Consider the following 27,385-nt stretch of genomic DNA (forward strand, 5'->3'; position numbering starts at 1 on the left):
TAAGAGGCGTGAATGAGGGGCGATAAGTAGGGCAGGCGGGGTCCGTGGATGCGGGCTGCTCGGAGCGTGTCCGGACTCCGGGCTCGGCTGGTGTTGGTGTGGGGAACTATGGCGACACCGGCCGCAGGGGACTATATGGGGCTTCCAGGGTGTGCTTGCTATTCAATGGTCGAATTGGTACATTCTCAAGAGTCGCTATTTATCTTGTGTGATTGCCTCAAAGTCAGTCTTACTATTCGAGAAATGGGGCGCTGCAGTTTTCTTCGACAAAAGTTTGCATTTTGATCTTAGTTTAGTACCCTGAAGAAGACGCCGAGATTGATTTGTACATCATTGGTCATTTTGTGTGACTATATATAGTAATACTGACGCTCAATCTCAATAATGACACTATATATGCAGTCTAGATGCAGCATTGCGGCATAGCATTCTGGTATATCAATCAACCATCAAGGTAGAGCACTTACGAGTCCACAGTCTCATGTTTTACGCCCAAGACGAGGAAGTTTAACTCCAACGTGAAGCGCAAGCATAAGGCCTGCGAATATAGCCGCCGACGCAAACGTCAAACGGAGTGCTCCGGCATATGAGTCAATTACTAGAATGATTTAGTCTTTCGTAGGACGAGAGGCAAGGGAATAGAAAATACCTTGACTTTGGTGGAGAGGATCAAGCTCGGCAATAGCGTGGACAGACTTGCGGACGAGCTGAATGACAGCTTCCTTGTCCGGCTGCGTGACTTTCTCGTCCAGCTGGTAGACAAGAGTGTTCTGAAAGATCCAGCTACTCGTCGCTACACCCATGACGGATCCTAGATTCCGGAAGAGACCTAGCGTTGTCGTGGCCACAGCCTGTTCGTCTGTTTCACTTGTTGCAAGCACAGACACCATCAGCGAGGGGAAAGCAAAACCTTGACCAAGACTTGCGAGAGAAACACAGATCATGGCCACAACGTCAGGGGTGTTGACGCCCATTGTCGCCGCGGCCAGGCCTCCCAGAAGCAGGAATACGTCGCCAATCATGATGGTTGGCTTCAAGCGCTTCGACCAGGTAATCAGGAACCCAGTCGCAACGCTAGAGCAGGTCACAGCCAGGGTAGAAGCGACTAACCGCAGACCTGAATCTGTAGGGCTCGCGAGTTTTACCGCCTGGAAGTATAGCGGGGCATTGAAGATCATGGTATTGACGGCGATAGACCCAAAGAAGTTTCCAAAGACGAGAACAGCGCGAGGGTTCTTAGTAAGAAAGGTGATGGGCATCACCGCTCGCTCTACTCGCTTTTCATAGGGAACGAAGATCGCTGCCAAAACGACGGACGCAATTAAAGATGAGATGACGAGCGGATGGGTCCAGCTGTAGACGTTGCCGCCGAGGTTGAGACCCATGATCAACGCAGTCACAGTCAGAACCAGGAGAGCTGATCCCACAAGGTCGATACTCTTGAGTAGCTGTAGAAAGGTCATTCTGTCCGATCCCTGGTTCTTCAGTCCGAGACCGGTAGGCACAGTCCAGGCGGCAACTAGGAAGTAAACGAAGATGAAGGGCAGCTGTACAAAGAACGCACCTCTCCAGCCCACTTGATCACAGAGGTATCCACCAAACGCCAGACCGAGACAGCCACCTAGTCCAAGGCAGAGGTTGATGTAAGATTGGTAGATGCCACGGTACTCGATGCGAACAAGATCACTAGAGAGAATCATACCCATGGAAAAGACACCACCAGCTCCGAGACCACAGAATGCGCGAGCTGCGATAAAGCTTCCTATACTTTGCGCCATAGCGCACCATGCTGTGGTAAGGAAGAACACGGCAATGGCAAATAGATATACAGGCTTCCGTCCAAAAGTGTCTGAGACACGCCCAAAAAGAGGAAGAAAGGCAGTGGATGTCAAGAGAAAAGCGGTTGAGAGCCAGGAAGCCGAGTTTGATGCATGAAAATGCGAGGTAATGACTGGATGGCTGGATGCCATCAAGGTAGAATCGAAGAATCCAATCACATATCCCAACTGCACACCACCAAAGATGAGCCAGAACCTGGTAGGAGAGACGTTGATGAATCGGGCGGCATATCCAGTAGCTGCACTTTGCGCACCCCCGGTTTCCGAATCTTGTATAGTCTTGCTGTGCGTCTGAGCGGAAAGAACCCGTTCGAGTCCAGTATCTACTTCCGGTGCCTGAGGGATTGAGCTGACTTTGGATAGACCAAGGAGGGCAGGATCTTCGTCGTCAGAGAACTGTGTAGAAGAGGAGGAAGATGCTTCGGCTGAGGTGTAGTCGTTCGCCTTGCCAGAGTACTGGAGGCGCGGGGAGTCATCTCTCAGCAAGGGCGTAGATTCGGTAGCATCGTCGTTGGCGGGCTGACTGGTTTGAGAAGGTGAGACCGTCATGCTAAAGAAAATCAAAACGTGAAGATCTCCCAAGCTTCGTCCTGACTTGAGCGGGAGGGGAAATATGACAGACGGGAGGAAGCGGGGAGAGCTGATAGCGATAACTTATACGATGCTTACGGGCTGCTCAAACTGAAAATTTTCGATGGCGACATAGCTGCAGACAGCGCTAATGCAGGCAATAGAGGACTTACTCCAACAGAGGTTGTATTTAGGTAGATAAAACCTTGCGAATACATGCTTCTAGAGTTTTTAAAGTTTGAGAATATCACCAACTCAATTTTGAGTCGTCTTCCGACCAGGTCTGCTATGAAGTCCGCCACTGCATGTACAACCATGTTGCCCCGTGCTCGGAGCGTCGCCGTGCATAACAAAAGGACTGAGACTGCGTCCGGTCTCGGCGGCGGGCGGGGCCTCGGCCATGTCCATTTCAGGCTTAGCGTCCTTGTCTACTTGGCGTTCCTGGACCGAATTCTGCGACCTGTCAGTCTCTTTTCTTGTTGATTCAGCAGAAATCAAAAGCTCAATTCCGAGATGAAAGACTGACTCCACGTTCTGAACCCGCCTGGTCTGATATATAACTCGACGCGCGTGTAACATGAGATGGAAAGCGGCCAGATTATCACAAGACACACAACAGGGCCGATGCCGCGCATTTGCCCGCTACTCAGATACCTCTCAGCTACATCTGAATGTTCGATGACCAATCTCATAGAGACCACTTGCGCTTGCTGTTATGGCAGGTTCCACCTGTCCTTTCCACACCTAGAAAGTTGAAGCGACGATCGGTATGGATCCTGCTGATGCCATCGACGCTTTCACGTCAGATACGGACGGCGTGCCTTTGAATATCACGCCTTTGGCTGTAGCCCAGCTGTCCGCCAGCGATGCTGACCGCGAGAGTGACGTCTCCGTTAAGAAACGAAAACGGGTCCGCACCGGCTGTTTCACCTGTCGAGATCGTCATTTGAAATGCGATGAAGCCCTCGGTCAGTGCCAGAATTGCAAGAAATCGGGCCGACTATGCAGACGAGGCGTTCGTCTCAACTTCGTGGACACCCAAGTGGTTGCGCCCCCGACCTGCGTCACGCCGCCCGCAGGAACTGGTGTAACCTTCCGCGACGACTCGAGAATAATTGCTTCCGAGTACGTAGGTGGTTTTGAGCGGTATCCTCCGCCTGAACAGGGCACCCCTTTGGAGGATATCCGCCAAGCCTCCACTCCCGTACAATCTGGGACAAACTTGTTCTTCAGAACGCAATACCGGCTCAGTCGACATGTCTCCCTGGGGGAGCCGACGGTAATGTCCCTCATGCAGGTGTTCGTCAACCAGATTGGTCCTTGGATGGATATCGTGGATGAAGCAAAGCACGTAAGTGGTCAGTGTCGAGATCTGTGACCGTCTCTCTAATCTCACAAGTTTACCCGGATCCTACCTTTGTATGCTCTCGAAGAACCTCTGTTGCGCGCTGTCATTGCAGCCTGTGCGGGGTGTTATGTCTCTCTACATCTTTCCAACGAGGCAAGTGAGCGAGTGCGTTACTACAATACCGCAGCTCTGATGCTCTCTGATTCCCTAGCAACCCTACACCGTGACCCGTCCATGTGCGCAGCTGCAGCACTCATCATCGAGGTCACCGAAATGCTGGTTTTAGGACCAATCGAGAGCGGAGTCCGTATTCGTTCTAGCAACTCAGCAAGATCTCTAATCAGAGAGTGTCAGTGGTCTACCCGCACACAAGGGCTCGGTGGGGCGTGTTCTTGGGTTAGCATTCTCATGGAATTGCTCGATTGTGTAGTATTCCGGCAAACGATAGTCTGGGATCCTGACTCCTGGGGTATTGATATGAACTTTGGCGTTGAACCATCTATCGCCGGAGATGAGGAGTCGTGGCTGCAGCGCATCATCTATGTTTGCACCAAGGTTTCAGACCTCCGTTCTTCTTACTCAAAGGGCATCAGGAAGTCTACACGTCACGCTGAAGCTCAGCGGTCCCAACAATGGAGTCTTTACAATGAGTGGTGCGATAGGTGGTTTGCGTCTATCCCAAGGTCTTTACTGCCCGTTGGCAACGTGCAGCCGTGGCAGAGAAACCCCCAGTCTGTTTTCCCTCAGGTGTGGCTTCTTGGGCGCTCCGCTATAGTGGCCCAGATGCTCTACCACATCGCTCGGATCATGCTCCTTGAACTCGATAGCCTCTGGCAGGACCAAATCTCTGAACTCCAGGAGGAGCAGCAGCGCCATGCGTATAGTGTTTGCGGTATTGTCTCGAATGACAGAAACAATGGAATCCCCGTCTGGTCTACCCAGATTCTCTCTGTTGCCGCGGGATACTTGATTGATAGGAAAGCGCAGGAAGAAGTTGTCGCAACCTTGGATCACATGAGACATGCTAGTGGGCTGAGCACTGAACATCTCAGAAGGAAACTTCAGGAGACCTGGGGCTGGCACTCACATGAACATCAACCGTATTCTTCAGTGGTTGATACATCCATTGAGTTCCATCCTTCTGATGTTGGCCACGAATACCCTCAAGTCGGCGTCGCGGACCCCTTCTCGCACTCTCTGGTAGAAAACCACCCGTATCTAGACCACCCTCTGAATTATGATTGAACATAAAGCGAGTGGGGTTGAAATCAATTATCTGTATCTGCCTACTAGATCTATACTTGGTATACCCAAGGCTCTTCGCCTGATCGAAGGAAGGCCTGAATAATAATTCTAAACCCTTCATATTTATCACCAACGGATGCCAAGACCTGACACATCCTGACCAATCTCACATCCAAATAATCTCCTTCTCTCAACCACCATTGTTCTAGCACCAGAAATACCAAGTATCTACCACACAACCTGTATAACTTTATATTTCAGGTCATTTCAATGAGTACTTCCGCCCTCCACCCCCCAGCAACACCCACTTACATCCTCCGCGGCCATGCCGCGCCCATTCACGCACTGCAAATATTCAACCAAAACCTTAGATTGATCTCCGGCGATGCTGAGGGCTGGATCGTCGTCTGGGATCTCATATTTAAGCGGCCTGTGGCCGTGTGGAAAGCGCACGAAGGCGCCGTCCTTGAAGTCAAGGGGTTGAGCTTAGGAGGCGGACGCCTGACTGAGATTTATACGTACCTACGCCTGTATCGCCAAAACCATGAGATCGACTTTTGCTAACTTGGTTCAGACATGGACGAGATCACAAGCTACGAGTTTATCGATTCAAAGTGCAGGATGAGGAGATTCTGCAGAAAACCCTTCCTGTTGATGCGAAAGACCAAACTAGCCAGAGTCAGACCCAGATTCAACCCTGGCTTATCCATTCTCTACCGGTGAACGCTCTCAACTTTTGTGCTTTCTCTATGCTCTCGCTTCCGTCTAGAGCAAGCGCTCTGCAAGAGAATAATGAAGAGCTGATCGATATCCCACCATCTTCCGCCTTAATCGCTGTCCCGAACGCCCTCGACTCAGGCGCCATCGACCTCTTCCATCTACCTGGAGAACGAAGGATCTGCACCATCCCGACCGATCCTGCAGTGAAGACAGGAATGGTCATGGCGGTCCAGCTGACTCGGTCTGCGAGCTCAAGGGATCTCTACGTCGCCGCTGCGTTCGAAGACGGCCATGTTATGGTTTCCGCTTGCCGCGGGGTCTTCCGCGACACCGGACTCTCAGTCGACACCGGGAAGAGCTGGAAATGGGAACGGCTCTACCTTGCCAGACCCCATTCGCAGCCTGTGCTGTCTATAGATCTTGTTCCGTCTGGAGAGTACTTTCTTTCTTCATCCGCTGATGCCGTTTTGGCCAAACACCCTATTGCTCAAGCTGGTGACCCAAACGCCCGCGAAACGCCATTAAAGAGTCTGAATACAAAGCACGCTGGGCAACAAGGTTTGAAGGTTCGATCGGATGGGAAGGTTTTTGCTACCGCCGGTTGGGACTCCCGGGTTAGAGTTTACTCTTGCAAGTCAATGAAGGAACTGGCTGTTTTGAAGTGGCATAAGGAGGGCTGTTATGCCGTAGCCTTTGCCGATGTTTCATCAGCCCCTTCTGCGGCCACAGTCTTACCGAGTACTACACAACAGTTGCCAGAAATGGAAAAAGAAGAAGCCACTGGCAACACTGCCGTCATACGTGGCAGCAACGATTTCTCACTTACTGAAATCCAACGCCAACGGAGTCTAAAGGTCCAAAACACACACTGGCTAGCCGCCGGCTCGAAAGACGGAAAGATCTCATTGTGGGATATCTATTGACATAAGCGCTATGCTATTTACAGATACGAAAGTAATCAAGCCGACCAGGCTATGCAAGGTTGAACTCGCTCGCACCAGCCATCTGCTCCTTCATCTTGGCCCTCATCTTCTGCGCCGCGAGCGTCGTATCCGTTGCCCCTGAAGGTCCATCATCATCATCCCTTCCACCATACCCAGCAGCCTTCCTCTTCTTCCCACCAGCCGACTTCCGCTCCGCCTTGAAGTCCTTCTTCGTATCCTCCTTCCCGGGCCTCAACCCAGGAACATTAATCTTACCCGGGCGATCCCGCAGCGCGAAGCTCTTCGCCAGATGACCCAAATGCAGTTCCTTGATATTGAAGATATGCCGCTCATTCGCAACGTGCGTCGCATACGCCCGGATATGGGACTGGTACGCGCGCCGCGCCATCTCAAGGTACTCCGGGTTCTCGAGCGCCCAGCGCTCCAGCTCCAGCTGCCAGTCTGTCGCTTTCTCGTCCCAGTCCCTACTCTGGGACTCGACGTTGCCACCGAAGCCACGCTTGAGGATGTCGTCTGTTGTTGAGCGCGACAGGGCTTTGCCGCCGTCGCGGTATCCGCGTTTCAGGATGTCGACATAGTTCTCTTCGCAGCCGGGAAGGAGGAAGATGTGCGCACGGCCGTCGCGGCCTAGACGCGCGGTACGTCCGATTCGGTGGAGATGCTCGTCCGCGCTGAAGGCGGGATCGTATTCGACGACTAGGTCGACGTTGGGGAGATCGAGACCACGGGATGCGACGTCGGTACAGATCAGGACGGAGGGGTCGCGGTTTTTGGCGAAGGAGGTAAGGGTTGATGTGCGGACGTGTTGGGGGAGGGAACCGTGAAGCTTATATATCGTTACGGCGTTGGAGGGGTTGGAGAATGCGGTTGCAGGCGCGACTGTGCCGTGAGTTGTAGCTGGCGTAGGCTTTTCTTCCTTCTTCTTTTCCTTCTCATCTTCGCTGTCGCTGCTGCTGCCATCGCTGGCATTGTCTTGCTTTTCGCCTTCTAGCTGTTCGGCGAGTTTGCGTGTAAATACTTCGAAATGGAAATTGACAGAGTCGGCGCATGAGACGAAGATAATCGTCTTCATGACTGAGCCCTTGCGCATAAACGTCCTCTTCATGAACGCCGTAAGTGTAACAAGTCGTAGCTTCGCTGCGACAATAGAGTATGATTGCTTGAGCTGCGCCGGTACCCTGAACGCCGCATCCTCATCCTTGTCCTCGTTCGTTTCCCCATCCTCGTCTTCGGGATCCGCCTTGATATGGACCGCATCCTTCAAACTGATCTCTCCCAGCTTCTGCACATTCATCTTCAGCGTTGCGGAGCAGAGAATCGTCGCCCTCTTCGGCGGAACATCAGGGATGCGACTCGGTCGCTGCCGTGCATCAAGCTTGCTGATGATCCCCTGCAACTCCTTTTCGAATCCAAGCTCCATCAAACGATCTCCTTCATCCAGCACCAGCCATCGCACATTGCTCACGTCCAATGCTTGTGTGTTCTCGAGATGATCCGCTAACCGACCAGGCGTAGCGACAAGAATATTTAACCCCTTCCGTAACCGCGCCTTCTCGGACTTCTTCTTCTCACCACCAATGACTGTTCCCGCGACGATCCAGTGCGCACAACGTAGCAGCCCTTCCAACACAACCGAAATCTGCTTGCAAAGTTCTCGCGTTGGCGCAAGGATAATCGCAAATAACCCGCTGTCACGGTGGACATTCGCGTCGCCCTTTGCATCACCTTCATTCTTCGCGCGCGACAGCGCCATAATCCGCTGCACGAGAGGCAGCAGATAAGCGAGCGTTTTACCCGAGCCCGTCTCCGCCTGGATAAACGCATCCGCCTCCTCCTTCAACAGCTGCGATATCGACGCCTTCTGAATAGCAGTGGGCGCCTTGAGTTCGAGTTTTGTAAGCAAATGCGCCGCAAGCTGCGGCGACAACCCAAGGTTCGTAAACGTATCTAATCCATCGATAAGCGGGGCGTTCGTGGGCTTCGCATCCTCCATCGGCTCGTCATTCTTCTCCTCAACGGCATTCCGGGGCCGCGGGTTCTTCGAGAAAAGCGACGAAACTATCGATCCGCCCTGTCCCTTCTTCGGACCCTTCGACTGTACCTGTCCTGCACCTTGTCCATGTCCCTCCCGCTCCTGGAATCCACCATCCGTCCGCTGTCTCTTCGCAGGCCGAGCGCCGACTTGAATGCGATTGGGGTTTCGAGGCCCAGATCCCTCCTTATCGCCGCCTTCCCCGCCGTCACCTCCGGCTCGTTTAGGATTCGTCAGTCGTCTCTCGGCGATTTTCTTCACGCTTAGTCGGTCGCGCCATGAGCCGCCTTTGATTTTCGTCTGGGGTTTGATGCTGACTTCGCTCGGGATGGCGAAGTTCATGAGCATGCCATCGTCCGCCATTTTGAATGTTTCAAGGCAGAAAATAGAAAAATAGAATGGCCGTGAGCACGGCTTTGCTGTGGTGGTAAGGCTGGGTCCGTAGGAGATTGATGCGATGCGGGAGGGAAATTTTCGCGGGCCGATGTTTCGCCGAGCCCTCGATGTATGCCCTATTTCTTTTTTGGGATGGGATCTATGCTGAGCAGTTCGATGGTACTAGTGTGGCTTATGCCTGCGTATGTAGCTGGTAGTATATTTGCATTGCTCCTAGTAGAGCCTTGGTCTTTAATCCTTGATTTTGAGTACATGAATGGAAACTTGTCCAAGCTTCGGGGTCTTATAAAGCGGGTATATATATTTCTGCTTCTGCATGTACATGGCGGCCAGCCAGACTATCTCACACTTAATTTACAGGCTTCAATATCAGATTATCAATCAATCGAACCGGAACTTTGCCGTCTCCAAGACCGCAGTCCTCTCCGGAGTTCGTTTTCTCAAGGGGTGCCATCTTGAGGGCGCCGCTGAGGATGGCACCCTTTGCAGCATCGACGACGTCTAGTTCGTCAAGAGTATCAGGGTCAGCCAGAGAAATGTAGTCGACATCAAACAGCGCACGCTCAGTCTCAGACAGAGACTGTTGTTCTGATTGAACCCGCCGCGTGACGCTGTTCGCAGCGCCCAAAATATCAGCCCGGCTGAGCTTGCCGGACTTGTATGCGCCCTCAGCTGCCTTCAAGGCCTCGTAGAGAGCCAGGCCAACCGTCCGCCTCCTCACACCTAGGTATACATTCCGCGAGCTCATAGCTAGCCCGTCATCTTCGCGCATTGTAGGACCTATCCGTACGTCGGTGTCAATGTGGAAGTCCTTGACCATGCGCTTGATGACGACGGTCTGCTGAACGTCTTTCTGTCCGAAGTACACGCAATCGGCACTAACAATGTTGAAAAGCTTCATGCATACCGTCGCGACACCTCGGAAAAAGACGGGCCTTGAGGCGCCTTCAAGTTTCTTCGCCAGAGGGGTAATCGTCACGAAGGAGCCATCACCGTCAACTTCCGAAGATGGCGGCAAAGTCGGGTACATTGTTTGCGCTGTTGGTGCGAGGATTGCGGTAATACGCCCACTGCCAGTTGTAGAGCTGAGTTCGCTGTTCAAGTCCTCTAGTTTCGCGACATCAGCGTCCCATGTCCTCGGGTAGCTTGAGAGATCCTCGTTCACGCCAAATTGCGTCGGATTGACGAATATGCTAACGACAACGTCGGTATTCTCGGATGCGGCTTGGCGGATCAGGGAGAGGTGGCCTTCGTGTAGAGCGCCCATTGTAGGTACGAGGCCGACGGTCCGCTTGGAGAGCAGAAGCTCGCGGCGGAGGGTTCGGAGGGGAGGGACATCGCGGAAGACTTGGAAGGAATAGTGGCGGATGGAGGAGGCGCTGAAAGAAGGAGGTTTGAAGAAAGATGCAGCAGCTAAGAGGGCGTTAGATAGTGGTCTGATGCGATCAAAAGGTGCTGGGGGCCGCACTTGACAACTGCCGTGCTTGTCGGAACATGGCGACAGCTAAGTTGGAGACGATCATTGAGCTCGGTTGGCCGCGGAGGAACCAGAGTCTGTCAATGTTCCGGCGAGGTTCAGGTCGTACCACGGGAGTTATGAACGGCGGTCCATCGAAAACATATTTATCAATTCATGGAAAATATGACATATCAAGCTCTTGTCGTGCCCACGTTTGCAGCGTTCAAAGCATCCCACAGATGATGCCTGATTGACGCCGCAGAATCCAGGCAAGCAGCATGCGGAGCTGACCGTAGTCACGTGCGCCACATCCTCGGCATGTCGGAGCCACGGAGGACAACAGTCTGGGGCAAACGACGGACCCGGTCGATCACAGCAATTTGTTGGGATTTTAGCTGCTGTTGCGGAGAGGGGGTCTCTTGTCCTCTTCTACATCATACCATGGGCCTTTCAACATCCCATGCCCACCGTCAATAGCAATTCCAGAGCTTTCCCCGCCTGAGCTCCCTTCCCACGTTCTCTCGCCCGTCCCCGCATCCGCCTCCGAACCACTCCACGCGACGATGTCGTCGGCGAAGTCACCGATGGGCGAATCCGCCCCGGATCTCGAAATCGTTGGCGACCATGTTACGATTCACCCCAGTGGATATACCGGAGGTCCAGAGCCGCAAGATGGAGGCATAACGGAGCGCAATCTCATCAATAACATGGCACGGTTTCGCGAGAACCCGTTTGATTTCCTGCGCGAAGTGAGCACCTACATGATGTCTGGCTCTAGTTGGCGCTCTTACGACGAAGTCATTGGACAGCCAATCTACTATTCTGGGTTCACGGACCAGATCAAGTCGCATATCTTGGCGAGTCCGATCCTGCGGGATAAGGTTAAAGAGCTCGCGGAGGCGCGAGTAGAGGTGGAAGATAAGGAGGGTCTTCTTCAGATCAAGACTGGACAGTTCGCGCGGACTCGGACGCAGAGACGCACAGAGCTGGAAAATAACCTCAACGAGGTGGTGGACCAGATGCTGGACAACATGATCTGCAAGATGGAGAGCAAGTGGTTCATCCGCGGAGCATACTACCTTGCTAGCCAGCTCCTTACCCGAGCTTATCACCAGGGTAAGGTCTTTAAAATTACTTTCCAGGTTCAATTTGCTGATGCTTGCAGGCATTCACGTATCTAGCGAGGAGATTCTACGGCTACGGGCTGTTGCGGAGGAAGCAGCGAAGAAGAAGCAGTCTATCGTGTTCTTGCCATGCCACAAATCGCACGTCGACTACGTTTCGCTCCAGATTATCTGCTATCGGTTGGGAATCGCCTTGCCCGTTGTCGTCGCCGGAGACAACCTGAATATTCCCCTCGTGGGCCCATTCCTCCAACATGCAGGCGCAATGTGGATTCGACGAAGCTTCGGAAACGACGCATTGTACAACACCGTGGTCCAGGCGTATATCGACACAATTTTGCAGAAGGGGTATAACTTTGAGTGTTTCATAGAAGGTGGACGATCGCGAACTGGAAAGCTCCTGTCGCCGAAGTTTGGAATTCTAAGCTTCATCGTGGACAGCGTACTGTCCGGCCGTACAGAAGACACGATCATATGTCCTGTCAGTACGCAATACGACAAAGTAATTGAGACAGAGTAAGTTTGCAAGACCTTCAGTCGAATTCTACTAATAGGACTAGGTCATATATCAGCGAGCTTCTGGGGCAGCCCAAACGCAAGGAAAACTTAGCTGATTTCCTGTCTTCGTCGTCTGTTTTGTCCCTTAAACTGGGGCGGGTGGACGTACGATTCCATAAGTCATGGAGCTTGAGGGAATACATCACTCAGCACTTGTCTAGATTGCCCCAAGGATTGGAGCTGAAGAATGGGATCAAACTCGGTTATTCCGAACGAGGCCGGCTTCTGCGGTCGTTAGGATATAGAGTGCTATCCGACATCAACGATGTATCTGTGATGATGCCGACGGCTTTGGTTGGAACTGTTCTTTTGACTCTTCGTGGACGCGGAGTCGGGAAAGCTGAGCTTGTCCGGCGTGTGGAATGGCTATGTGACCGCGTCCGAGCCAAAGGAGGACGAGTTGCGCATTTCTACCGGTACCCAACAGAGGTCGTCGTTAATCGCGCACTCGACGTTTTAGGGCCGAAGATTGTGGGCGAGGTAACCGGACTGGCTGAACCGACCTACTTTGCTGTAGATCGTTTCCAGCTTTCGTTCTATCGAAATATGACCATCCACCTCTTCATCACCGAGGCGCTCGTATCTGCAGCGATGTACACAAGGGTGAAGCAAGGGGGTGGACCCGCACATCAGCGGATCTCTTTTGGCGACCTCCTGCATCATGTCACTTTTCTTTCTCAGGTATGTTCTTGAGATGCTTACTCTATATGGACACATCCTGACTAAATAACCAACTAGCTCTTCCGTGGCGAATTCATCTTCCCCCCTGAAGGTCTAACTACCAATCTGGAGAACACCTTGCGGGTCCTCGAGAACGACCAAGTCCTGGAAATCACTAGAGACTCTACTGGAGTGCCGTTATTTGTTGAGCTCTCAGAAACCGAGCGGCAGTGTGGACGCGAGAACTATGACTTCTACTGCTTCCTCATCTGGCCGTTCATTGAAGCTTCATGGCTTGGGACTGTATCCCTCCTGGGGTTGACTCCTCCTCTGGGCGGCCCGAAGGACGTATGGATTGATCTAAGCAAGGCGCAGAACAATGCACAACTGGTACGCCGCCTACTTTCCACTCCGAACTTCATTTCTAACTGTCTGCAGCTCGGCAAAACACTCTACCACCAAGGAGACCTATCCTACTTCGAAGCAGTCAACAAAGAGGCACTCAAGAACTCCTACGACCGATTCGCCGAAGAAGGCATAATTATCGTCGCGAAGAGCAAAGAAGCGCGCTCGTCCGCGAAAATGAGACTCGCCGTAGAATGGACGCCAGAGCGGGATCCAGAGACAGGGAAGCTCCTGCCACAAGGCCGCCTCTGGGATTTCATGGAATTGATTGCCCAGTCTAGGCGTGAAGGGTGAGTTGCCAGCAACTTTCGTACAATTGCATACAAGCTAACATTGCGCAGCAAAAACCGCCGAGACGGCGCAACTGTTTCTTCTCGCGTCCTGACTATGTCTGACAATGTTGGCCGGACGTTGTTCGAGTCGGCCGAGAGCCGTGGGCCGGAGAACGATGTGGCTCTGTCGACGACAGCGCCGCGGAGGAAGGCGCTTACGGCGAAGTTATAAAATTTTTGTTACCTTTCATCCTTATATCTGTGTCTGTCTTTGTGCTTTATTTATACCCACCTTCTGTTCCTTCGCGCTTGTATTAAATATCTGGGGAGCAATATCGCTTCAATTCGTGTACCTACTAGGGCTTGTGAGGATACTCAATAGTATTTTACATCCTGGGGCGTGGTGCTTCCAACTTGCAGCTTTTGTTCTCATTGACTTTCCAGCACCAAGTTTATTGACCACACTATGAGCCATGTTCAGCAAAGCAGGTTCTTGCCACCAGCCTAGATCGATTATGGAGATCTTTAGGTAATCGGGTCACACTCACACGGAAGTTGCCCGTGCTTGGCTCCGTAGCCTCGTAGGGCGTAGAGCCGCTAGGGCGTAGGGCGTTATAGCGCTATATCGAGGATAAGCCGCTGCCTTAAGGAGTAATCTATGTGGAGCTCTCTGATCCGTAGTAAGCTGGGATAGTCTCCGCTCCAGATTCACAGGTACCCTCGGCCAGGTCAAAAGAGAGAGTTCTACACTACTGCTTTAAAAACTTAGGGAATCTTGGATAGAAGGTGGTAACAAACAGCCATTCAGCCAGCCAGACCAAATCAAACCACTGAAACTGCATCTTTGATGTCCCACCTTTACAAGAATCGTTGCTAGGTCAGATTCAGTGACTCTTTACCAGAGCAGTGTCATTAGAATGTAATAGCTCATGCCTCCCCCTAATATACAAAGTATGAACGAGGATAGAGCCTGCTCCTCAGGTGGCGCGTAAAGCAAAATAAGAGAGTGAACAGTGAGTGTGAGAATGGCTGCCGCAGCCAACCTTACTTGAAGCCCGTTAGCTTGAATCCATAGTGGGTTACAAAGAACTCAGCTCACAAAGAATATCATGCTCAGATATATTGCTCTGGAAAGCAGAGACAATGATCAGGACCGCGGCAGTGTTTGAACATATCGCATAGGCTATGGTAGCATCATAGGCCAGTTAGTCCTGGTCCTCGGGATGGTGTAGGTATAGCAACAATCATACTGCGTGAGTGGATTCGGTGGGTTCGCCGCGGTGCATCCCATTCCCGGGCGCTTTTTGCGGGCTCTGAGGAGGTCATCGAGCGTGGTTTGAAGGGTAAAATAGCCTGGTAGAGTCTGGATCAGACGAAGTATAAGAACTAGGGTAGAAAAGAGGGCACCGTAGTGTTTTATTATTAAACAGCAGCCGCAGCAATCGACCTAAACAGGAAGGTAGCTCGCGTGACTCGCCTTGGCAACTCCCCACAGTGCTTGAGCTTGACACTTTTTCTCTGAACTTCACTGCTTCAGCCAAGGTACCAGATGGTCAGACTCTGCACCCCTGTCTCGGGCATGCCTAGCGCATACCCCTAGTCGCTCTCTTTGCTCGCAGGAGCGCTTCTTTCCCACAAGGTAGCCGTGCGGTCGATTGGGAAGTTCCTTACCTAGTTCTGCGCGGCGTTGCTGTCGCGATCAAGGGGCAGGGAGCTGTTGATAAGAAATCGTCTTCTGATCTCCGGTAGCCCATGGAAGCGAAGGGTCAACTATCGAGGTACACAACGCCTTCATCTTGCACGGTACAATATGCGGGGAAAGAGACTTTAGCTCGCTCTTGTGTCACGAGAACCGAGCATTGTGATGGCCTAGTCAAAGACATCGCTACTAGTGACTACCAGCTTGCATGGTTACATTGCTCTAGCTATCAAGAGCAACAGAAGAGCTTGGCATCAATGAGTTGTGCCAATGAGATGAGCTGTGCAGCTCTATGGGTATGCCTCCTAAGCGACCACATTGTACATTGGCAGAGGATCGCATGAGTCGAGGTAGACTGGGTATGCGAAGGAGCAGTATGTCCTCTAAACAGACTTTGACCTGGCCTCATTGAGAACTTACAAATAGGGCACATTTCCTAGCCTTTTGGGATTCATCACCATCATTGAAGCACTTTCATATCTGCATCTTTCCAATCTGTTGTGTCTACAATGCGCCCGTCGTCTCTCGAGGTATACTTTCTTCTCGTCAGTTCGGTCACTGCGGACTTTCTCAGTGCAAGGTCATTCGACCATGGCCAGAATATTGAACTAGGTGATTTGGCGGATGTGCATGACTTCTATGCAATCCTTGAACAATCCGCATTCCGTCTTAGCCAGAATGGCTCTTTCGTATGGGAGGATATCACCGAGTATGAGACCTTTGATGACCCAGAAGGGGATTCTGAGTTCATGAGTCACTCGACCCTGCCGGGAAGCGGTCTCGTCACCCGCGAAGATCAATGTAAGGATTCTACGGGCATAACGCGGACCATATGCGATAATGTCCCGAGCAGAATGTGGTTCTGGGTTGCTGGTAGTGCACTTCTCATCTATTATCTTCCGAGGACTATGACTAGACTTCTCAATATAGGTTCCTAGAGTCAGTCAAGTACTGTTGTGGTTTTACTGACAGCTCTTGGGAAGGATTGCGCCGCTGCGCTTGTGGCGGGTAGGAACCTGCGGAGGTTATAGAGAGATGGACCCGCTGGCGCCAATGGCCTCGCTCCACATGACGAGTTGAAGATCCGTGAAAACGCCATTGACTATCACTTCTCGCTGCCGTATCTTTTAGATAGCCAGGGCAGGCCGGAGTCGAACACCCTCCATCGTCGGTCAGACCCCAGCGAGGGTGTCGAATCCACCCTAACCTATGACTTTGTGTTCAGCGAAAATGACCAGGTCCTATGTATGGAATCTTCCCTTCTCCTCGGAAAACCTGCTAGCTGTTTGCCACCTACCATAGATTACAAAGGTACCAATGCGATATTTTCAGTTGCCGTCCCCGAAGACCAAGTGCCTGGCAATGAGACTGGGACTCTTCGAGCACGCGCACCCACCCATGATTACACAATAGTGATGTCCCTGGTCAAGCGCAGCAACGCAACACCATCGCTAAACCAAGCTGTATAGCGAGTCTGTTGAAATATCATATTGACCGCAGCTCCGAGAGGGAGCGGTTTGCCTGCCGTCCCATCGATAATAGGGGAAGCTGGCGTGCTACTATGCATTTAATGATCAATCGTGGAAAGAGAAATCTGGGGACTTATGGTACATGCTGTGACTAAACGGCTTTGGGGGCGTGATTGTATACTCGATGTATGGCTGAAGGGCTACATGTGGTTTTACGCTTCACACCATACCATGTATATTGTAGTGGTGTTTGGCTTACTGATTGTTGGATGCGCACAAGAGGGAATCATGCAAATAGACATTGATAGATTTCTTTTGTTGTTGCCAGCGCTGACACTCACTATGTAGTAGTAGATCTCCTATTAGAATTAGCTAGTTGCTCATATACCTACAGCTCCCAACACTTCTTTTCTTCTCAGCAAGACCTAAATCGAACAACCTTACTCCTGATCCCATCTCCAACGCCGCCAATAGCCTCCACTGAGACTGCATCTATATCCTTCATATCCCGGTCCAAACCAGTACCACCCCGAATCATAATCTGCGTCTCGAATCCTTCCTTCACGACATCACCCAAGACCATCATTCCCCCTTCGTCCCTGGCCTTCAAGTCCGAGCTCGTCCTTGAGCGCGAACTCAAGCTCAGGCCATAAACCCTCCACCCCTCCACATCCGTCGCCCCATTCCAGCTCACCCAAACAGTACCATTGACCTCATTGAAACCCCAGCGACAAGCAGAAACAACAGGCAGGCTCTTCGGCCTCCCAACCCACTCTGCTCTATACGCGCGGTAAGAAGTCCAGTCATACGTACTCGTCGTACTACTCTCATTCGTCTTCCCGCCAAACCAACCCCGCATCACAAGTTTCCCAGCCGCATCGTACTCTTCAATCTTCGGGACAGCGCCATGTCCGGCAAGGTAATGGCCCGTTCCATCCATGTGCAGAGACTGGTAGTTCCCCTGGGACACGGCGGAGACGGGGTCCTGCGCGTCGTAGGTGCGGGAGAGGAGGGTAGATGTTTTGCTGTGTGGGTAGAGATTGAAGACCAAGCCTGTTGTTAGACGGCGCGGGATCGTGGTGTCCGTGTTGTCGTTGTTGTGGATTGATAGGGTTATGGTTTCGTTTGGTTGTCCGATGTTCGTGTGGGAGTGGATGCGCGCGTCGTGCTGGTAGCAGAATTTTGAGCCGCGGGTTTTGGGGAGAGTGTATGTTCCTCCTTCTTGGCCCTGTGGATATTTGTTAGTCTTGCCTGGTTTTTGAAGCAGGAGAAAGAAGAGAAAGAAGGGGATCAGGAACGCACATGGAACAGCCAAACTACGTCCCCCTTCCCATTAAGCATGAAGACACTGCACATATACCTCGACGAAACGAGATAATGATCCCCGTATTTCGCAACGGAGTTCAGGTGCGGATATTCATACGGCGCAGAACGATTGCCCCCTGCACCATTAAGCGAATACTCGACATACTCCAGCGGCAGCTGGCTCTTATGCTCGACAGCACTCCACCGGAACAGAACCTCATTAGTCTCAATATCAATCTCATAGACCAGCCCATCCTGCACCCAGCCATCTTCCTTCCCACCCACAGCTCTCAAATCCGTCTGCGTGACGTTAACAGCCGTCACGAGAATCGTTCCGGCCTCTGTAATCGTGCTCTCGTGGATATCGATGTACGAGGGGTACGACTCCTTCGTTGCGGTTACGAATCTGTCCTCTTCTGAACCAGGCAACGTGACGCGATATATCTCCTCATACGACGCATTCAGGATACTGATATGCCCGTACCCAAATCCCTTGACGTTATGGCCCTGCCAGAATGTGAGCACGGACTTGCCGTGTAGCGTCTGCGGCTGGTAGGCGTATGTTTTGCCGACGGGGCCGTGCCAGAGCAGATCGCCGTTATCGGCGTAGATGGCGGGGATGCCGGAGGTGCTCGTCGAGGGGGCGAAGAACAGGAAGCCTGGATTTGTTGCACCAGTCTTCTTGATGTTCAGGACGGGCGCGCTGACATTTGTCGTGTGGAAGTTGTGGGTTAATCATGGGGTGGCGGAGATGGCTGTTGGGAGAAGGGACAGGAGGGCGAGTTTCATGGTGAGAGTGGGCTGGGAATGAAATCATTCTGGAATGTTGGGGAACGGCGGGCTTTTATGGTGTCGATAGCCTGGGGATCTGCATCTGAGGGCTCCACTGGTACGATCGAGCATGGCGATCTGCGAGATCTGCGGTTGAGAAATGTTAAGCGAGGCGCTGATCATGTAGGTATCTTGAAGTTTTTGGAAAGGCAATGATGAGATAGGATACGGTCCTGTATAGCACCCGGAAATCATGGAGTGAGGTTGAACAAGGAAGAAAGAAAGACAATCAGGCCTCACTTGTGAGAAGAATTGCTATGGCTACCACCTACTGAGTTGTTCTCCTAACAACACTCTCGCCTCAGACTGCATTTATACCTCAGTCTTTATCAACACAACCAGCCTGAGCCAAAGCTTCCTTCTTAAACTCTTCCTCTCTTCTTCCACAACCTTCCCTCTTAATCTACTCTGTCTATCCTCAGCCTGAATTATTTCGACCTTCTTGAACCAACCTGGTCCATGAACCCCCTGAACCCACGAATCTACTCAGCTACTTCTCACCAAAGACCAAACCTACCCTGCTAAGCTTCAACTAAAAGTCAAGCAAGATGCGCTGGACAGAGGAAGCCGAGAAGATAGTAAGCCTCACCCCAACTCCTAGCCCCAAGCATACCCAAGCTAACACATACAGCTCTGGCAAACGGTCTTCAGAACCCACGCCTTTACCCTTGAGCTCGAGAAGATCTCCAAAGAATGGCGTATGTACCTCCTGTTCTATTCACCATGCTACGAATACAACTAATCTAACACAACCCAGCTGGCGACGAGAGGCCCACCCCCAAAGCCCTGAAGGAGCATCTCGCCAAGTGGCGCAAAGAGCTCGGCAGCGACTGCCAGGTCAAATTCAACATCAGCAGCAAGAGCGACTGTCAAGGCGGCAGCAGTGCACCGGTCACTCCCCGCAAGAAAGTCACGCCCAAGAAGGCTGCTGGTGAGGGAGCGACGGCCACCCTGAAGAAGAGGTCAAGACAGTCAAAGCTCTCTACTCCAGTTAAAGGTGCGATCGACGATGAAGAGGAAGATAAGAAGGTGAAGATGGAGGATACTTCTGCTGGTGTTGAGGACGGCGACGCTGAGGCGGAAGCTGATGATGAAGAGAGCGATGATTTGAGACTCAAGAAGGTCAAGATGGAGATAGTCGACGAGGAGATCTGAGTGTATGCTCGTTTGCCTTCGAGGTTCGGTGCTTACGGGATGGCTTTTTCTTTTTCTTTTAGTTGAGACTTGGTGTCTCTAGGCGTTGCATATTGAGCATGCCGTTGGCTTTCACGGAGTTTTTCTTTTTTTCTGCATGATACCTAGATAGTTGGGAGCTACGACATATATCGCGATATGATGTGCGCAAATGAAAACCATCTTTGATTACTTCTCTTCGAATAATCTAGAGTGTGAGCCAACTCCTAGAGTCACTGAAGAACGAAACTACCTGTACCTCCTCAAACTTTTCAATAGCCACCTATTTCCCGAAATTTCCAAATGCAACCTCAAAGAATCAAGAACTTTTGTCTCACTGTAACTCTCAAATGTCAATCTCCCGACGCCCCATGCAAGCGAAATTCCCATCCCTTTCCTCTCGTAGAGACTCTCCATAGGGTGCGCTCCGCGTAAACAACGCCCTAGGCAACCTCATCGTCCCCGAGCCCGTCCATCTCCTGATCCTCCTCACGCTTCACAGCAACCTCAACTTCAGGTCCAAGCTCAGCTGCAGCCTCCGCCTCCGCCATAGCTTCAAGTCCACCTTCACCAGTGTCCTCCGACTTGATCTTCTTGCTCTTCGGAGCAACCGAGCCTCTAGGGTTCCGAATTGCCTTGCGCTTCTGCGAGGCCTTGGGCGAGCCATCGGTTCCAGCTCCAGCCTCGGTGTCTGCAGTTGCTTCAGCACCGTTGGCTGTAGAAGCCGCTGCGGCCGCGGCTGCGGCCCCGCGAGGTTTGCGGCCAACCTTGCGCTTCTCTTTCTGGAGCGAGACTTGGGGCGTGGTCTCGGAGTCCCCGGTGGCGTCCGCGGCTCTGTCGTTGTTTGCGCTACCGTCACCTTCAGCAGAGCCAGGACCCGTTTCGGCCTCGGCCATACGACGGAGTCTGACTATGCGGTTGACTATGGCGCCGGGGAGACAGTCTGTAAACGTAGAAATTAACATCTGTAGTAGAAATAGGCTGTGGAGGAGGCAGAGGGAAGAAACGAACCGGGGCCCATAAACTCAGCGAGCTTCTGGTTGTCGAGCTTGAGTTTTGCGTCGCGGAGTTGGTTGAGGACGCCGAGGAAGAGCTGTTTGGTTTCATAGAAAGGTTAGTGATGTTTTATGAGCTGGATTAAAGGTAGAGGGGTGCGTACCCTGGCGTCAGATTCGGCGTTCCAGTTCATGACCATTTTCGCGGTGTTGTAGCGTGGGTTTGTCAGAGAAGATATGAGAGTAGTTGGTAGTGGGTGCTCGGATATGTAGCAAGTCTTTGCGTAATGTGTGGCTAAGAGTAGACAAGAGTGTAGTTGTGGTAGGCGAATGATTTGGAGAAGAGGTGTGTTGATGATGGAAGTAAAAAGAAAAAGGAAGAAGGATAAGATCTGAGAGAGGGGGGAGCGAAAAGTAGAGAGAAAAAGGAGTGGTTTGCGCGGCAGCCCAAAAATCTGCGAGTGTGTTAAGGCAGACTGAAAGGTAAGTAAGGCTTTGTTTTAGAAGTGCGATCATAATGAGTCTACCTAGGTAGCTGTGTCATTTGCTTCAGGTTCTAGCCTGAGTCCCATCTCTCTTGCTATAAAGTACAGAAATGTAAGAAGCTTGCTAGCCAAATCTTCGGCTACAGTCCACTAAATATGTTGAACGCCTTCCTCATGCTTCGCTTGAATACCATGATACCCGAGTAGTCGGCATATGCCAGACCCGCCCATAGTAGCTAGCCAGGCTTAGATTGTGTACCGAAACGATTTCACCTCCTGTCCTGGCGCAGCATTAGCACCAATACCAGCCAGTTCCAATCCCCTCTTCTTCTCCTCCTCTTCAAGCCGACGGTTCTCGCGAACCAGAATAAAACGAAGCCAAACAGCTAAAGCCGCAGCAGTAGTAATCATCCCCGCGTTGATCCCCAGGGCTAAGCGGAAGTACGGCGAGTCCTGATTGCGGTAGGTAAACGAAGACCAAATCGAACTGGTATTGGGCACTATAGTCAAGAAACCATAGGCGGCCGCGCGCTTGGCGGGTGGTCTCGAGATTGTCGTAGCCATCCAAGCGTTCGTGGTCATGTTCATACTGTATACAGAGAGCATCAGGAAGAGGGCAACGTATCGTGCTCCAAAGGAAGACACTGGCGACATGTAGATGGCGTATCCGGCGAGAGCGAATGGCGCAGGGTAGACCATGTACCAGAAACGACGCCCCATACGGTCGCTGAAGTGGCTATGGATGCAGCAGTGGATAGCTGTAAAGAAGTACGGAGGTGCCACGAGCAGGAGGGAGATGACATGGCTGTATCCTAGTGTTTCCGTCATTGTGGGGTAGAAGGCCTGGCTGCCGATGCCGACCATAATGCACAGTTGCATGAAGCAGAGGAGATAGAGTTTCGGATCGCGTAAGGCGAGTTTGACACCATCCATGGCAGATACACCAGCTTCATCAACGTCGGCCCGTGAGGCGTCTAGTGTTATACGGCGGATAGCGACTTCTTTCATTTCTGGAGTGAGCGCAGACCAGGAATGTGGAAAATCCGGGAGGTAGGCAATAAGGACAAGCCCTCCAAATATGGAGACTAAGCGTGAGAATTAGTTAACCTTTGGCGACGTTGCATGAAAGTAGGGCTAACTAACCTGAGCCTTCTATTATGTAAAGCCAGCGCCATGCTGAAAGCCCTCTTGCACCATCAAGCCCTTCCAGAACGCCCGCGGCAATCAGAGGACCGGTAGCAGCGGCCGTGAGTCCGGCGGACAGACAGAGGGATATACGCAGGGAAAGCTCCGTTTTCTTGTACCATTTCTTGGGTCGTCAGCATGATTAATGTTTTGGGGCATAGTTGAGAACACGTACCGAGAGGTAAAATAGCATCCCAGCGTACATAGGTGCCTCTGCTATCGTCAAGTCATTGATCAGTCAGTGAAGAAGGTTGACTTACCAACAATGCCTAACAAGCTCCTGCACACCATCATTCCCGCAAAGCTGTTCACAGCAGCTGTGCATCCAGTCACAGTACCCCAAGCGAGAACTGCAAGACCCATGTGCCATGAAGGCCGGCTAAAATGGTTTAGCAGCATGTTGGATGGGACTCCAAACAACACAGATCCCACGTAGAAGATACTCAACGCGGCTTGGAATTCGGAACCGGACATGTGGAGGTCACGTTCAAGATGCTGGAGTCGAGCTGAACCATAGTTTCCCCTTTGCACAATTAGCTCCGCTGCCTAACAGAAAGCTACCAAGTCCTTACCTGTCGATAACGTTGAGAAAGAACCCCAGTGCAACCATTGGAAGGATCAAGACGTCAATCTTGCGAACAAGCTTCTTCTCGATTCTTTTCTCAGCCTCGCTCAAGGGTGCCACCGGTTGGTTCACGCTGCGAACGGTATCGTCGGTTGTCGCTTGCATAGCAGGCTTCTCATCCACTGCCTCGGCCATTGTGACTTGTAATGTTGTTCTTCGCTAGTGGTCGGACTAGTGGTGGTGAGTTGGCATGTCGATTATTGGAGGACCCGGATAAGATCTGGCTCAAGAATAGCTTTTTTGTCTGCGGCAGTGTTACACACAAGTGTTGCTTCAAAGCCTCAACAAAACGATGGACTGCTGATCTTCGGTCTTCGGCCCACTGAGGCCGGGGACGCCCTTGCTTCTCGTGCGTCATTGGTGCCAATCAACTTGCTCATGCTATGCGGGTAATCAGCGGACTGGCCGACTCGACAAGGCTCACCCTTGACTCCAGCAAATGAACATCATCTTCGGGACTGCAGGAGTCAAAATCCTTGCCTCTCCATGTTGTCTTTGGTGATCCTAAGAATCGAAGTTGCTATGCTGAGCCAGATTACTGGGCAGACCAGACCAGATTCTCGGAGTTACTCAGACTCACTGCTAATCACTGAGAAAGACCTTCCAGCCCAAGTGCTGTAACGGTGCCATCAGCAGACGATTGGATGTCTTCGAAATTGAAACCTCTCCTCAATCCTTGGCCCAGATATCGGAGTATCTTTGAGAGGCCGTGCACAGAATTGGCTTGTGGAAATCTGGAAAGTGCGTGTTGCAAAGGCTCGAATGCTCCTCCTTCAAAGCAAAAATCCAGATGTTGGCCATGGACATTCCAGCCAAAATTCCCCAGGTATATGTCGCCAGTAATGTTAATGGATGTTCACAGTTAATTGTTTTGAATCTGATTTGGCATTGTGCGATCAATGCATCACGACGTGTTTGAACTGGTGTATCCTTGGATGGCTACCCGATCAACGTTATGTGGTTTGTTTGGCAGTACCATCGCAAATTCGCCAAAGACATCAAGGCAAGTCTTTATACATCAGAGCTGGGACTCAAGAATCACTAGCTGATTAGCAGGTATCCCACAAGCAAGTTTGGCTGCACGTTTCACAACAACAAAAGCAATGGGTTCTGACAGCTGATTTGGATTTGAGCCGGAAGGTTGCTGCCCAGCATCTAGGAGTGTAAGACAAGATATGCGGGCCACGAGCCAATGGCCAAGAGATCTCCTTGGCCTTGAGGCAGACACATCGCTCGTCCTGTGCTCCGCAAGCGCTGAATTCATTGTGGTTTCGGCACGGATGAGGATGTGAGTTCGTGGTGGACAGTGCTGGAGAAGGCAGGTGCTAATAAGCGACCATCCATCAAGCACATGACCCGAAGGAATTGGGCAAAATTTCAGTATGGATTTGGTCTGGTGTGCTGCATCTTCTTCCCCCGGCCGCAGTGGTTCGCAGGCAACAAACAACAGCAAACGTGTCTTTGATACGACCCCCTCGTCTTTGGCCGATGCTAGCTGGCTCCAAGAGCTCAGGGTTAAGTTCCTGGCAGGTCTAGACCCCGAGTCTGACCCTGCTGGTCGGCTCCTTTTCTCTGACTCCTTTTCTAGGTTTTCGAATTGTCTGCTTGGACAAGGCAGTCAATATGATCGATGTACTGAGAACTCCGGCCAATCGCAACGACCCAAACCACTATCTCTCGCCAATGACAAGCTGCATCAAGGACCTCGATTTATCGCGGTCGATGATATCAACCAGCCCCACGATCTGGCACTAAACCCCAGATGGTTGTGTTTTCCCGGGGTTGCGGGCCACCGCAAGAACTCGAGATTGTCATTGGGGGAATCCAGCAGCTCTATCTTATCAGGTCCATAAGGCTCCTTGATCTGATACCTTGGCACCGTCAATATCAAAACTCCTGATAACAATTTGGTTGATCGCACGCGGCGTTCTTATCGACGGTGACCCATCCATGATACTTAACAGGTTAAACTATATGCACGGGTGGACTCTTGGCTATAAAGATAACAACTCTTCCGCATTCTTGGCTCGCAAATAGTTGCGAAAGAGGGGCGACGATTATTGAGATGGACCCGGTCGCCAGAGAACGATGGAGCCTTCGGACAAGGTTAAATTGCGGGCGTGTCCTTCTCGCGCAGGTACCGGATGAGCAAAAGTGTGCCCTTCCACCGTCACCAACCGACGACGCGGTCCGCCTCATCTACAACAGGTCGAGCCAAGTTGATAAGCATTGTCGCCATGTCCACGGTATGTGCATGCTCTCGGCAGCCAGATTAGCTAGGATAACTAGCTAATATCCCGCGATTCACCAGCCCGAGTATGATCCCTCCATCCCTGATGGCGGAGACACCACCCAACTTGATGTGAACGCGCCTTTTGTTGGATTTGAGTTCCATTCGGTTTATATCGCTGCCTGCACCTTTATCGTTTATCTCATCCTGCCGGGCATCGGGCTTCTTTACAGTGGCTTGACCAGAAGGAAGTCTGCGATGACCTTTTTGTTCCAAGCATTTTTAGTGCTGGCGGTGTAAGTCAGAGCCAAAATATCTGATAAGCAAAGATAGATGCTGATTAAATTAGTACTACGTTTCAGTGGATGTTTTGGGGTTACTCGCTTACCTACTCGAGAGATGGTGGTCCCTACATTGGGACCCTCAAGAACTTCGGGCTCATGGATGCGCTGGCCGCACCATCCCCCGGCTCTGCTGTACTCCCTGAGATTTTGTTCTGCTTATACCAACTTCTGTTCGGTTCCTGCACGGTAAGTAGTGTGCTAATCGAAATTGGAATCGTACTGATTATTCCAGGTGATGATCCTTGTCGGCGGTGCGTTTGAGCGGGGTGGTATCTTAGCTTCTCTTATTTTCGCCTTCGTTTGGGAGACCATTGTGTACTGCCCTCTCGCAAGATGGACATGGAGCAGCCATGGTTGGTTGTATAACCTCCCGTCCATCGATTTCGCTGGAGGCGGTCCCGTCCATATTGCCTCAGGCTGTGGCGCCCTGGCGTACGCAGTTGTCCTCGGAAAGCGCAAAGGATATCCGGATGCTTCCATGAAGCGTCCTCACAACACGACCTTAGTCTTCCTCGGTACCGTCCTTATCTGGACTGGCTGGCTCGGGTTCAATGTATGTCGCAAGACCTTCTCTTTCTTTGCCGTCTGAATCTAATCCGATACAGGGTGGCTCGACCCTCAATGCTAGCGTCCGCAGTTACATGGCCGTCATGAACACCAACATCGCAGGTTCCACGGGTATACTCGGCTGGGTTCTGATCGATATGATCCGCAACAAGGGCAAATTCTCTATGGTTGGAGCTTGCGAGGGCGCTATCGCTGGCCTCGTCGGTATTACGCCCTGTGCTGGGTGTGTGACAGTCTGGTTGGGTGCCCTGATTGGTTTCCTGACCGGTATTGTATGCTCGGCTTGCAAGAACCTTAACGAGTGGATCCGGGTTGACGAGGGAATGGATGTCTTTAAGCTCCACGGGGTTGGTGGTATGGTCGGCTCGTTTCTGACCGGCATTTTCGCCGATCAGTACATCTCGGCTTTGGACGGCGGAACCCTGATCCCCGGAGCCATCAATGGCGAAGGTGTTCAGGTGGGCAAGCAGCTCGCTGAGATTTGCGCTATTTCCGCCTACTCGTTCGGCGTCACCTGGGTCATTCTCATGGTCATGAAGTACATTCCATTCCTCGGGCTGCGAGCGAATGAAGATGCCGAGATGATTGGTCTGGACCGTTCATTCTTCGTGGACGAGGCGATCGGAGATTATTCCATACTGGAAGGGATCAGCAATTCGCCTCTGATGGGGGTGTCGAAAACATCGTCGAGCGAAGTGCAGCCGGCCGAGACCGAGATCAAGACGGCGTAGGTTTCATGATTTCCTGGATTGTATGTCGTACTGTTTGTGGACGAGTAGTAATTGAGAATGGTTCGGTCAATCAATAATACTGCATCCCCATGTAGCCTTCTGCAAGGACAGCTATAACCCCAGGGCCCTGAAGATCTCTGCGCATGCGTCTGGTCTGGAACACGTATTCATTTGC

The 27,385-nt window shown here is 51.8% G+C and overlaps 14 protein-coding genes across 14 annotated transcripts; 7 read left to right on the forward strand and 7 right to left on the reverse strand.

Annotated features, from left to right (window-relative positions):
- Window positions 1–268: 268 nt before the first annotated feature.
- On the reverse strand, window positions 269–2,636 carry BDW74DRAFT_153912 (putative MFS multidrug transporter). Its single transcript, XM_073724592.1, has 2 exons — window positions 650–2,636; window positions 269–598 (listed from the first exon to the last, which is right to left on the reverse strand). Exons 1-2 carry the CDS (start codon window positions 2,385–2,387, stop codon window positions 480–482), a joined length of 1,857 nt encoding a protein of 618 aa, XP_073583712.1. The 5' UTR covers window positions 2,388–2,636; the 3' UTR covers window positions 269–479.
- Window positions 2,637–2,793: 157 nt separating this feature from the next.
- BDW74DRAFT_153914 (Zn(II)2Cys6 transcription factor domain-containing protein) lies at window positions 2,794–5,043 on the forward strand. Its single transcript, XM_073724593.1, has 3 exons — window positions 2,794–2,861; window positions 2,935–3,759; window positions 3,808–5,043. The coding sequence occupies exons 2-3, from the start codon at window positions 3,178–3,180 to the stop codon at window positions 4,999–5,001; spliced, it is 1,776 nt and encodes a 591-aa protein (XP_073583713.1). The 5' UTR covers window positions 2,794–2,861; window positions 2,935–3,177; the 3' UTR covers window positions 5,002–5,043.
- Window positions 5,044–5,271: 228 nt separating this feature from the next.
- Window positions 5,272–6,668, forward strand: BDW74DRAFT_185440 (WD40 repeat domain-containing protein; the record flags this gene model as incomplete). Its single annotated transcript, XM_073731039.1, has 2 exons — window positions 5,272–5,519; window positions 5,576–6,668. The coding sequence occupies 2 exons, from the start codon at window positions 5,272–5,274 to the stop codon at window positions 6,642–6,644; spliced, it is 1,317 nt and encodes a 438-aa protein (XP_073583714.1). The 3' UTR covers window positions 6,645–6,668.
- dbp7 (putative ATP-dependent RNA helicase) lies at window positions 6,669–9,101 on the reverse strand. The gene has a single exon (XM_073732315.1). It carries the CDS (start codon window positions 9,058–9,060, stop codon window positions 6,694–6,696), a length of 2,367 nt encoding a protein of 788 aa, XP_073583715.1. The 5' UTR covers window positions 9,061–9,101; the 3' UTR covers window positions 6,669–6,693.
- A 341-nt stretch (window positions 9,102–9,442) lies between these two features.
- BDW74DRAFT_178557 (pantoate--beta-alanine ligase PAN6) lies at window positions 9,443–10,589 on the reverse strand (the record flags this gene model as incomplete). Its single annotated transcript, XM_073729230.1, has 2 exons — window positions 9,443–10,506; window positions 10,562–10,589. The coding sequence occupies 2 exons, from the start codon at window positions 10,587–10,589 to the stop codon at window positions 9,443–9,445; spliced, it is 1,092 nt and encodes a 363-aa protein (XP_073583716.1).
- A 526-nt stretch (window positions 10,590–11,115) lies between these two features.
- On the forward strand, window positions 11,116–13,803 carry BDW74DRAFT_178558 (lysophospholipid acyltransferase family protein; the record flags this gene model as incomplete). The annotated part of the gene is made up of 6 exons (XM_073729231.1): window positions 11,116–11,668; window positions 11,718–12,192; window positions 12,237–12,915; window positions 12,973–13,284; window positions 13,333–13,589; window positions 13,641–13,803. The coding sequence occupies 6 exons, from the start codon at window positions 11,116–11,118 to the stop codon at window positions 13,801–13,803; spliced, it is 2,439 nt and encodes an 812-aa protein (XP_073583717.1).
- A 598-nt stretch (window positions 13,804–14,401) lies between these two features.
- On the reverse strand, window positions 14,402–14,968 carry BDW74DRAFT_153919 (uncharacterized protein). Its single transcript, XM_073724594.1, has 3 exons — window positions 14,822–14,968; window positions 14,671–14,754; window positions 14,402–14,618 (listed from the first exon to the last, which is right to left on the reverse strand). Exons 1-3 carry the CDS (start codon window positions 14,895–14,897, stop codon window positions 14,467–14,469), a joined length of 312 nt encoding a protein of 103 aa, XP_073583718.1. The 5' UTR covers window positions 14,898–14,968; the 3' UTR covers window positions 14,402–14,466.
- Window positions 14,969–15,779: 811 nt separating this feature from the next.
- BDW74DRAFT_178559 (uncharacterized protein) lies at window positions 15,780–16,208 on the forward strand (the record flags this gene model as incomplete). The annotated part of the gene is made up of 1 exon (XM_073729232.1): window positions 15,780–16,208. The coding sequence occupies one exon, from the start codon at window positions 15,780–15,782 to the stop codon at window positions 16,206–16,208; it is 429 nt and encodes a 142-aa protein (XP_073583719.1).
- Window positions 16,209–17,154: 946 nt separating this feature from the next.
- On the reverse strand, window positions 17,155–18,833 carry BDW74DRAFT_178560 (arylsulfotransferase family protein; the record flags this gene model as incomplete). The annotated part of the gene is made up of 3 exons (XM_073729233.1): window positions 17,155–17,967; window positions 18,042–18,747; window positions 18,817–18,833. 3 exons carry the CDS (start codon window positions 18,831–18,833, stop codon window positions 17,155–17,157), a joined length of 1,536 nt encoding a protein of 511 aa, XP_073583720.1.
- Window positions 18,834–19,423: 590 nt separating this feature from the next.
- On the forward strand, window positions 19,424–20,030 carry BDW74DRAFT_178561 (uncharacterized protein; the record flags this gene model as incomplete). The annotated part of the gene is made up of 3 exons (XM_073729234.1): window positions 19,424–19,453; window positions 19,507–19,573; window positions 19,633–20,030. 3 exons carry the CDS (start codon window positions 19,424–19,426, stop codon window positions 20,028–20,030), a joined length of 495 nt encoding a protein of 164 aa, XP_073583721.1.
- A 461-nt stretch (window positions 20,031–20,491) lies between these two features.
- Window positions 20,492–21,243, reverse strand: BDW74DRAFT_178562 (uncharacterized protein; the record flags this gene model as incomplete). Its single annotated transcript, XM_073729235.1, has 3 exons — window positions 20,492–20,991; window positions 21,060–21,141; window positions 21,208–21,243. 3 exons carry the CDS (start codon window positions 21,241–21,243, stop codon window positions 20,492–20,494), a joined length of 618 nt encoding a protein of 205 aa, XP_073583722.1.
- A 323-nt stretch (window positions 21,244–21,566) lies between these two features.
- On the reverse strand, window positions 21,567–23,727 carry BDW74DRAFT_24788 (uncharacterized protein). Its single transcript, XM_073732317.1, has 5 exons — window positions 23,286–23,727; window positions 22,974–23,236; window positions 22,889–22,926; window positions 22,672–22,837; window positions 21,567–22,613 (listed from the first exon to the last, which is right to left on the reverse strand). Exons 1-5 carry the CDS (start codon window positions 23,471–23,473, stop codon window positions 21,775–21,777), a joined length of 1,494 nt encoding a protein of 497 aa, XP_073583723.1. The 5' UTR covers window positions 23,474–23,727; the 3' UTR covers window positions 21,567–21,774.
- Window positions 23,728–24,462: 735 nt separating this feature from the next.
- BDW74DRAFT_24786 (uncharacterized protein) lies at window positions 24,463–25,247 on the forward strand. The gene has a single exon (XM_073732316.1). It carries the CDS (start codon window positions 24,721–24,723, stop codon window positions 25,189–25,191), a length of 471 nt encoding a protein of 156 aa, XP_073583724.1. The 5' UTR covers window positions 24,463–24,720; the 3' UTR covers window positions 25,192–25,247.
- Window positions 25,248–25,575: 328 nt separating this feature from the next.
- BDW74DRAFT_168134 (uncharacterized protein) lies at window positions 25,576–27,210 on the forward strand (the record flags this gene model as incomplete). The annotated part of the gene is made up of 5 exons (XM_073726780.1): window positions 25,576–25,584; window positions 25,650–25,864; window positions 25,918–26,098; window positions 26,145–26,465; window positions 26,518–27,210. The coding sequence occupies 5 exons, from the start codon at window positions 25,576–25,578 to the stop codon at window positions 27,208–27,210; spliced, it is 1,419 nt and encodes a 472-aa protein (XP_073583725.1).
- Window positions 27,211–27,385: the final 175 nt, after the last annotated feature.

This window comes from Aspergillus multicolor (assembly GCF_047715735.1).
Source record: "Aspergillus multicolor strain CBS 133.54 unplaced genomic scaffold BDW74scaffold_13, whole genome shotgun sequence".
NCBI lineage: Eukaryota > Fungi > Ascomycota > Eurotiomycetes > Eurotiales > Aspergillaceae > Aspergillus > Aspergillus multicolor.

Bases quoted from the DNA above. Each gene is read 5' to 3' on its own strand.
- BDW74DRAFT_24788 (XM_073732317.1), bottom strand. From the start codon at position 23,473: ATGGCCGAGGCAGTGGATGAGAAGCCTGCTATGCAAGCGACAACCGAC. The intron at 23,237-23,285 runs GTAAGGACTTGG...AATTGTGCAAAG, and splicing joins TTTCTCAACGTTATCGACAG to GGGAAACTATGGTTCAGCTC. The intron at 22,614-22,671 runs GTTAGTTAGCCC...TCTCACGCTTAG, and splicing joins TTACATAATAGAAGGCTCAG to TCTCCATATTTGGAGGGCTT.
- BDW74DRAFT_24786 (XM_073732316.1), top strand. From the start codon at position 24,721: ATGGATTTGGTCTGGTGTGCTGCATCTTCTTCCCCCGGCCGCAGTGGT.
- BDW74DRAFT_153914 (XM_073724593.1), top strand. From the start codon at position 3,178: ATGGATCCTGCTGATGCCATCGACGCTTTCACGTCAGATACGGACGGC. The intron at 3,760-3,807 runs GTAAGTGGTCAG...TAATCTCACAAG, and splicing joins TCGTGGATGAAGCAAAGCAC to TTTACCCGGATCCTACCTTT.
- BDW74DRAFT_153912 (XM_073724592.1), bottom strand. From the start codon at position 2,387: ATGACGGTCTCACCTTCTCAAACCAGTCAGCCCGCCAACGACGATGCT. The intron at 599-649 runs GTATTTTCTATT...AAATCATTCTAG, and splicing joins TCCTCTCCACCAAAGTCAAG to TAATTGACTCATATGCCGGA.
- BDW74DRAFT_153919 (XM_073724594.1), bottom strand. From the start codon at position 14,897: ATGACCTCCTCAGAGCCCGCAAAAAGCGCCCGGGAATGGGATGCACCG. The intron at 14,755-14,821 runs GTATGATTGTTG...ATGCTACCATAG, and splicing joins CCACCGAATCCACTCACGCA to CCTATGCGATATGTTCAAAC. The intron at 14,619-14,670 runs GTGAGCTGAGTT...ACGGGCTTCAAG, and splicing joins ATCTGAGCATGATATTCTTT to TAAGGTTGGCTGCGGCAGCC.
- dbp7 (XM_073732315.1), bottom strand. From the start codon at position 9,060: ATGGCGGACGATGGCATGCTCATGAACTTCGCCATCCCGAGCGAAGTC.